This window comes from Colobus angolensis, unplaced genomic scaffold, assembly GCF_000951035.1.
Source record: "Colobus angolensis palliatus isolate OR3802 unplaced genomic scaffold, Cang.pa_1.0 Scaffold126, whole genome shotgun sequence".
In the NCBI taxonomy this organism is placed as follows: Eukaryota; Metazoa; Chordata; class Mammalia; order Primates; family Cercopithecidae; genus Colobus; species Colobus angolensis.
In genome coordinates, this window is record NW_012113808.1 from 2,436,618 (window position 1) to 2,445,958 (window position 9,341).

The window sequence follows — 9,341 nt, forward strand, 5'->3', positions numbered from 1 at the left end:
GGAGGAAAAGCCAAAGGAAAACTAGAGTATGAGATAATGGAATTTTGAGTATCAGTTCCCAGGAAGCTGCTTCAAGTTGTTTTTTGAAAATATTAATAACAGATTTCATATTAAAAGCAATTATTGTCACTCCTCTCGGAGGTGTGGTGGTCACTGCCGGTGCCAGTGGTGGACATATGTGTGGATTCTTCTTCTTGTCCTCAGGTCTGAGCTCTTTCTACTCGGAGCTGATGAAAGGACTGGGTGCTGGGGGGCGCCTCTGGGAGCTCCTGGAGAGAGAGCCCAAGCTGCCTTTTAACGGTGGGTCTCAAAATGGGTTGTTTCTTTGCTAGGATTAAACAAATGTGGCTTCGAACAATGAAACTAGCTCTTCCCCTGCCTGTGAGGGAGTGAGGGATGAGCCACAATAAAGGTGTGGCTCCTGCTGCATGGCGGGCCGGGCAGGGGGGTGGTCAGGTTTTCTATGAGAAGGGGAGGGACAGCTGCTGTGGCACTGTTGTGGGCCAGGATGCCCCTGGATGCATGGGCTGGCCATATAGTGTGCTGCCCTCTGTTCCCCTCCCTGCATCTGTGCATTACTGCCAAGGGCAGGATGGAAGTCACTGTGGACCAGGGCTGTGACTAGGAAGGGTCCTGGCTAGTCCACCAAATTGATCTTCCCTGGTGATTCTGACATCTCTGTGGAGGGCTAGGGTGGGAGGAAGGGAGGAGGAATCAAACGTAAGAAAATACCTAAGTTTCTTGGCTTTTTGGGGTGCAGTAGGGGAGGCTGGTACTCATTGGCTAGAGCCATCTCCTTATCAGTGACTTCCCTGGAGCTGTAGGGTCTAGACCAACTAGCCAGGAATCAGGAGAAATGGCTGAGTAGTAACCACTCCTAACTGCTTATTGACTTCCTAGGACATTGTTAGGTCGCCCCAGGTCCATAAGTGAAAGCCAAATATTCTCCAATGTGATAGGCCTAGGAAATAGGCCCAACTGAGAGAGTTTGAGTGGTGTCTGCCAAAGCAGAGCAGGTGAACACCAGGGCAGAACAGACCTCTGACCCCCTCCAGTTCTGCAGCTGTTGTGCGGTGCTCCCCTATTCATCATAACTTTCAAAATATTTATTCGGGGTAGGTAAAATAAACTCTGGAGCTACACAGGGGCAGTGGCATAGACAGAAGGCCATTGGGTTTGAAACCAGACTACAAGGGTGGATCTTAACTCCACTACTTGTTAGCTTAAGCAGGTTGTTGTCTGTGGCCTTCAGTGTCCTCATCAGCAAAATTGGAATCAATTTCTACCTTGCAGGGTTGTCAGGATCAAATAAGACCATCTATGTGTAGTACCTTGGATATAGTAGGTGCGGAGTTGGCACGTGGTAAGCATTTAGCCTGCTTCTGACTTGCCCTTTAAGAGCTCATATGCCAGGACTAGCTATGATAGAGTCACCCATCCATAGCCAGATGAGGAGGAGAACTGAGTTCAGCTGTGAATTTAATTTTTTGCTTTAAGTAATTAATATTCCATTTTATGTTTCAGAGGGGGTCATCTTAAATGAGAAAAGCTTCCAGGGTGCTTTGGAGTTTAAGAACGTGCATTTTGCCTATCCAGCTCGCCCAGAGGTGCCCATATTTCAGGATTTCAGCCTTTCCATTCCATCAGGATCTGTCACGGCACTGGTTGGCCCAAGTGGTTCAGGCAAATCAACAGTGCTTTCGCTCCTGTTGAGGTTGTACGACCCTGCTTCTGGTAAGTGATTCACCACACTATAGCACCAGGGGACTCTCCCGAGCTCTGCTCTCACTTTTGTGCCCTGGGAGATGCTCAAACCATGCAGATACCTTCTTTTGTGAGAGTACCTTCTTTTCTAAGTGCCAGTGGAAAGAAATCCCTCAAACAGAAGGTGTCATTTGCAGGGGCATGACAGCTCATACAGAGGCCTTTAGAGCATTTTGTATATAATGTGTCCTACCTGTTCAAGCCCAGAGTGACTTCCCCAGTTCTACGTCCTCATCTCCCATGTGGGTATCTCCTGTGGACATGCCCTCTACTGGGAGCAGGTGGACGAGGCTGTGCTCAGCAGCCAGGAGAAAGTGCCGGGGCTGCTGCTGGACATCGCTACACACCAGCAGCACCCTGGAGAGCCGCCGTTTGCCAGCGTGCGTGCTAGGCGCAGGAGTGATGGGGAGCTCCTGGAGAACCTCTGCCTCTGCCTGTGACCCACTGAGTGCTTATTATAACACAGTTAACTTGGCAATCATTGATTCGCTTCTTTTTGTTTCACTGTGTCACCCAGGCTGGAGTGCAGTGGAATGATCTCCGCTCACTGCAAGCTCCGCCTCCCAGGTTCATGCCATTCTCCTGCCTCAGCCTCCCGAGTAGCTGGGACTACAGGCACCCATCACCACGCCCAGCTAATTTTTTGTATTTTTAGTAGAGTTGGGGTTTCATCCTGTTAGCCAGGATGGTCTTGATCTCCTGACCTCGTGATCTGCCCGCCTTGGCCTCCCAAAGTGCTGGGATTACAGGCGTGAGCCCGCATGCCCGGCCAGTGATTCGCTTCTATGTGACTTTTCCATTGAAACTATTGTGAGCTAGTAGGGATTTTCGTAATGGATGATTTCTCTCATTCTGGTTTTTATTTTATTTTTAACGGGATTATAAGATCTTTAAGAGCAAAGATTGTCATGATTTTACTTCTTTATATCTTCCCAGTAGTAGACAACAATATCAGCAAGCAAACAACTCTTAGTAAAAATCAGATCATGAATTTAGAAGAGTATTTTGGCCGGATGTGGAGCCCCACATCTGTAATTCCAACACTTTGGGAGGCTGAGGTGGGAGGATCACTTGAGGCCACAAGCTGAAGACCAGCCTGGGTAACATAATGAGACCCTGTCTCTATATAAAAAAAAAAAATTCTTTAATTTAAAAAATGAAAAGAATGTTTTGTGTCTTTGTGCTTATGCTTTTTGGTTAAAATAATGTGGGAGCTGGTTACATGTCAGATAAATATGTGACTTGCAAATCCTGACCCACGGAATCACCACCTGTGTTAAAATGGGGCTTACTACACTGTTTGCCTCTGGAATTACTTTCTTGATTCACCATTGACTTGCTATAAAATTTGGAGTTTAAAAACATCCTAGTTAGCCAGGCACACACCTGTAATCTCAGCTCTCAGGAGGCAGAGGTGGGAGGATAGCTTGAGCCCAGGAGTTTGAGACCTGCCTTGGCAATATAGTGAGACCTTGTTCTCCACAAAAAGGAAAAAAAAGACAAAAAACAATCCTATTTAGGTTGCTGTAATTTAAGTACAAATACTGAGTCTCTAGTTGCTTCATCACAACGAATAAATCCAGGACAAAGCAAGCTGCAGTTAAATGTCTGCCACGTGTAGTCTATAGAGAGCTCTGTGCTTTTTCATTAACGACCTCAAGTTTTTGCCAGTTTGTGAAAGTTTCCCCCGGCTCCTATAATTCCACAACATTAACTGAGAAGAAATGGCATTTCTTATGCTGTCACTGTTGTCATCATCCCCAAGTATTGTTGAGCACCCTCAATGTGAAGAATTACGTTACTGAAAGTCATAGAGATAGCGTCTGATTATTTAAAAGCTCTGCCATAGTATCGACCAGATTCTTAGTTGGAGACAACAGATTCCTCACCAACTAAGCTTATACAGAAAGGGATATTTTAAGGAGTAATAAAAGAGCTCAAAAATCACTGGCAGGGGTGACAAAATAGATTCTAGATTGTACGTGCAGGACAGTTCCCAGAACTCCACCCCAGAACCAGGCCTTCAAGGTAGCTGCTGACACTGGCATGGTCAGGAAGCTGCAAATTTAGGCAGTTGCCATCATGAGTACCAGCTTCAGAACTGTGCCACCTCTGCCAGTATTCGTGCCAGCAAGTGGACGCCTCATGACTTGTCCCTCCCTTCTTAATTAAAGCTTTGCACAAGTGCATCTTATCGGTGGAATCCTAAGTCACTAGGGAGTTTTGGGAAAACTCCCTCCAACCTCTGGGGTACAGGAAGACAAGCTGGACAGATGGACTAGTTGAGATAGTCATCCAGCTACGGTCGGAGGCAATAAGTTGGACAATCCAGAAAGACCCTTTTAGCTTTGAAATCCCATGAAATATGTTAGTTTTAGAGTCCATCTGGAGATTTTCCATACATTTTGATCTTTAAAAAATGAGTCTGGAATTTTCCCACTGGATCTTTTCTGTGTTGATCATCAGCCTCATCACACTCAGTGACTCTTTCCTTTCCTCTCAACAAGGAACTATTAGTCTTGATGGCCATGACATCCGTCAGCTAAACCCAGTGTGGCTGAGATCCAAGATTGGGACAGTGAGTCAGGTAAGAAGAGAGGCTTCTATTTCTATTTCACTTTCTTTTAAAATTACTTTTTTGGTTTTTTGTTTTTTGTCTCGAACTTCTCAAGAGGGAAGCAATGGAAGTCTTCGGGATGTATTAAGCTCATCTCACATGGCAAGTTGCTTAGGTTTGCAAGTAGCACTGTTTCCTGAAAACCCTAAACCCTTGAGCAGGAGTGAAGCATTGACTTGTTGTTGAAAGCTGGAGACTGCCATTACTAGATAGTCTAGAGAATGGGGAGGAAATGATAGAAGATTTTATTGACTCTTTTTTAGCTTTTATTGATTCTTCCCCACTTCCCATTTTTATCACCAGCCACAGTCTACTATTCTGCATAATGAGTTTCAGGGAGAAGTGAGCAAAGACTGGCAAGAGCCAGAGTCCTCCCTGCAAAGAAGTTGCAGATTTCAAAGCAGAGTGTTAATGTAATGTGGTCACTTTGATAAGGCCATTTTCACAAGACCCTTTGGGGCAGGGAAGTGTTGCTGCAGAAAACAGGCTGTGCACACAGCATACAAACCTGAGCCTCCCCCCATTTCTAAACCTCTCTTTGTAATTAGCTCATCCTCTCCCCACTCCACTTGGGTGAGGGCAGGTGGACAGTGATGGGTGCTCGGGAGTGTAGGGACATCAGTGGTGTATATTGTTAGGGAAGGAGAAAAGAGCCTGGAAGTTTTTTTTAGGACTACTTCATACGGTTCTGTCAGAATTATTTGTTCCTATCTGGTTTGTGTGTATTTCAAAAAGTAATGGATGGGGATGGATTCCCCACTTTGTCCTGAGTAGAAGGCAGGCAGCTGGAAAATGCAGAGGGACTCGGGGTCTCCCGGTGCCTCCTGATTCCTAAGGCAGGGGACTGATATTTATGAAGTTCCTACAATGTGCCAGGTGCCTCGCGGGCACCTGCTGTGAGGTCTCATTGTCTGCAGCATGGTGAGAACTACAGATGATAAAATCCTGTTTATGGCAAAACATAAATTTTAAAAAAGACTGCTAGGTCTCAATTTATTAGACATGTTGGAAGTCTGTTTGAAATTCGTGATATGTTTTATTTCCAATTTGTAGGAACCCATTTTGTTTTCTTGCTCAATCGCTGAGAACATTGCTTATGGTGCTGATGACCCTTCCTCTGTGACCGCTGAGGAAGTCCAGAGAGTGGCTGAAGTGGCCAATGCAGTGGGCTTCATCCGGAATTTCCCCCAAGGGTTCAACACTGTGGTTGGAGAAAAGGGTGTTCTCCTCTCAGGTGCATTTCTTTACTGCTTTGTAGCAAAATCTTTATATCCAAAGAACTTTTCACATGTTTCTTGTTTTGTTTTTTGTCTTTTTTTTTGAGACGGAGTCTTGCTCTGTCTCCCAGGCTGGAGTGCAGTGGCACGATCTCGGCTCTCTGCAAGCTCCGCCTCCCAGGTTCATGCCATTTTCCTGCCTCAGCCTCCCGAGTAGCTGGGACTACAGGCGCCCACCACCAAGTCCAGCTAATGTTTTGTATTTTTAGTAGAGAAAGGGTTTCACCACGTTAGCCAGGATGGTCTTGATCTCCTAACCTCGTGATCCGCCCACCTGGGCCTCGCAAAGTGCTGGGGCATGAGCCACTGTGCCCAGTCCACATGTTTCTGTATTGCAGTATTATTTTCTAATTAGGTTTTCATCTTTAGAGTTTTTGAAATTGCCTTACCACTTGCTCTCGTACATGTGGAAAACTCCCCAGTGTTTCTTTTCACTTTCTACCCCATATGTGTTCCAAAAATTCTGAGTAGTACTCAGCTACAGCAAGCTTTTTTTCATCTGGAAAAAACAAAACAAAAAAACTGTGCTTTGCAACCTGAGACCCTCAAAAATTAAAGAAAATAAGATAAGAAGTGACAGGATGATTTGCCCAGGGAGTCAGGGAATGTGCATCAGGAACAAAGCTGAAATTGAAAGAGTTATTTACTCCCTACATACTAGACCAGGGTTTGACAAACTTTTCTTTAAAGAGCCAGAGAGTAAATATTGTGGGTTTTGTCCAGGCACGGTGGCTCATACTGGTAATCCCAGCACTTTGGGAGGCTGAGGCGGGTGGATCACTTGAGGTCAAGAGTTCAAGACTAGCCTGGTGAGCATGGTGAAACCCCATCCCTACTGAAAATACAAAAAGTTAGCTGGGCGTGGTGGTGGGTGCCTGTAATCCCAGCTACTCGGGAGGCTGAGGCATGAGAATTGCTTGAACCCAGGAGGCAGAGGTTGCAGTGAGCCGAGATCGTGCCATTACACTTCAGCGTGGGACACAGAGCAAGACTCTGGCTCAAAAAAAAAAAAAGAATCGTGGATTTTATGGGCCACATATGATTGCTGTCACACATTCTTCTTTGTGTGTGTGTGTTTTTTAAACAACTCTAAAAATGTAAAACACATTCTTAGCTTGAGGGCCGTGCAAAAACAAGCCATGGTTCAGGTCGGGCCTGTGGGCCATAATTTGCTGAATGGACTCACAGCTGTAAGGCAAAGTAAGCGGTTCCCTGTGATGTCAGACCACACCTATCATTCTGGATCACATTATGGGTGCCGTTTTTTGAGGAGAGAAAAGACGTACTTTGTATTTCTTTAAAGTGCAGAAATGGAACCAATGAGTAGAACTTAAAGAGAAATAAATTTTCAGCTAAACACTTTTTTTTTGTCCATACAAATATTGAAATGTTTCCTTGCAAGATAACAAGCTCCTGGCCAGGCACGGTGGCTCACGCCTGTAGTTCCAGCACTCTGGAAGGCCAAGACCCTCTCTCTATCAAAAATACAAAACAATAGCCAGGTGTGGTGGTGTGCGCCTATGGTCCCAGCTACTTAGGAGGCTGAGGTGGGAGTACTGCTTGAGCCCAGCGGGGCAGAGGTTGCAGTGAGCTGAGATGGCACCACTGTACTCCACCCTTAGTGACAGAGTGAGTGAGACCCTGTCTTAAAAAAAAAAAAAAAACAACTCCTTGTCTCTGCTTGAGCAGAGGGTGGGTGCCTCCTTATCACAGTGAAGCCTGGCAGATTAGACTAAAACAATAGTCTTTTCCAATGCTAAACTTTTCATTTGAAGTTAGACCACAGAAAATATAAAACAAAAGGGTTTTAAGCTTATTGTATATGATTAAAAAACATACATAAGCAGTAGATGAAAGGGCATCTTTGATAGATCTGAGATGTTCCAGGAGTAGAATTCCTCTCTGCTGTGTAAAAGTGAACTGCTACTCCATCTCTGAAATGTATCTGAGAAACGGGGCAGAAAACCAGTTTAAACTGCTTGTGGTGAAATTATTGAACATTGAAGTATGAGGCTTGTCCCAAGAGCACATCACCTTCCTTGAAACAGATTCTGCATGTCTTTCCCTCTGGTAGGATCCTCCAGCTCTGTTTCTCAGTGAAGTAACCAGAGGTTCCAGTCTGCCCTTACTTTCTGGGAGGAAGACAGAGCACCTAGTAATAGATTCCCAGTGTGCTGACGGGCACCACAGATGACTCACAGGGGACCTAAGCCATCAGCAGGCTGCTCTAAGGACATACCTCAGGGCACTCAGGCATCCTCACCAATCAGAGGCTCAGGAGAGGGTTTTCCTCACTGCTCTCCTTGTGTGCACTGGTTTCCTGTTTGAGAGCAGCATTTAGCAGCACCACACACCTCAGATGTAGAGGATGAACGTCTCTTATATGAAATAAAATGATGTCCAGCAACTACTGTTGATAAGTATCTTCAGCCAATAAAATCAACCAAAAAGGAATGTTTTTTATCCCCAGAAGTGGAATTGGGTTTTATAAACAATGTAAGTTGGGAGGAGTGAGCACTCTGAGACTTTCCAAGTGTAACTTAGGAGTAGCGTCCCTGGAGAAGAGGAGGGAGGATGGGGTGAGACAAAGATAGGGAGGGAATCAACACAGATCCTGCTGACTCAACTCCATCCCACCTTCTCCCACACCTACTTCCAGTTTGTTCCCTCACTTTTAGTAGAATTTGAGCTTAAAAAGACAGGGAGGATTAGAGTGGCCTACTGTAATTTTCAGTGTCATACATACACACATACTACTATTTGTTCCTCTAGAGGAGGGGAAAAAAAGAACATCGTAAAGAGTAAGTGCTATGTTAGCTGGGCATGGTGGCACTGCCTGTAGTCCCAGGGAGGCTGAGGCAGGAGAATCACTTGAGCCCAGGAGTGAAAGGTTGCAGTGAGCCATGATTGCACTACTGCACTCCATCTGGAAGACAGAGCAAGACTCTTATCTCAAAACACAAAAATAAAAAATAACTGCTATAATGTGGGAATATTAGAATTATCAGTCTCAGCACCATTGATGTCCTTTGCTCCCAGACATTTCAAGTGTACTTGGGAAACCTGCAAATATCTTGAGTTTCTGGTTTCCTTGCTACATTGGATACTCTGCTAGGGAGGAAGTGTGTGTAGCGATGAACAGCATAGATCTTTACATGCTTTTAAGAGCATACCCCTTGCACTGTGTAGGTTCAGATCTCAGTTCCATTACGTACCACCTGTGAGATCTTGGTCATGTTACTTTGTGTCTCAGTTTATCATCTGTAAAATGGGAAAAATTATAGGGTCTATCGCATAGGATTTTTTGAAAGTTTAGCCAGGCACAGTGGCTCACAATCTCAGCACTTTGGGAGACCAAGGCAGGAGGATCTCTTGAGTCCGGGAGTTTGACACCAGCCTGGGCAACAGAGCAAGACCGTCTCTACAAAAAATTTTAAAAGTTAGCCAGGTGTGGTGGTATGGGCCTGTGGTCCCAGCTACTCGGGAGGCTGAGGCGGGAGGATCGCTTGAGCCCGGGAGGTTGGAGCTACGATGAGCTGTGTTCATGCCGTTGCACTCCGATTGGGTGACAGAGCAAGACCTTGTTTGAAATTATTTAGGCCAGGCGCGGTGGCTCAAGCCTGTAATCCCAGCACTTTGGGAGGCCGAGGCGGGCGGATCACGAGGTCAGGAGATCGAGACCA

The 9,341-nt window shown here is 45.6% G+C and overlaps 1 protein-coding gene across 1 annotated transcript in view; it reads left to right on the top strand.

Annotated features, from left to right (window-relative positions):
• ABCB10 (ATP-binding cassette, sub-family B (MDR/TAP), member 10) overlaps positions 1-9,341 on the top strand; it is a 34,328-nt gene that overhangs the window by 19,151 nt on the left and 5,836 nt on the right. Inside the window, exons 6-9 of the mRNA XM_011933329.1 lie at positions 205-300; positions 1,525-1,734; positions 4,272-4,351; positions 5,435-5,615. Coding sequence (XP_011788719.1) covers positions 205-300; positions 1,525-1,734; positions 4,272-4,351; positions 5,435-5,615 — 567 coding nt within the window. The remainder of the gene's footprint in view (positions 1-204; positions 301-1,524; positions 1,735-4,271; positions 4,352-5,434; positions 5,616-9,341) is intronic.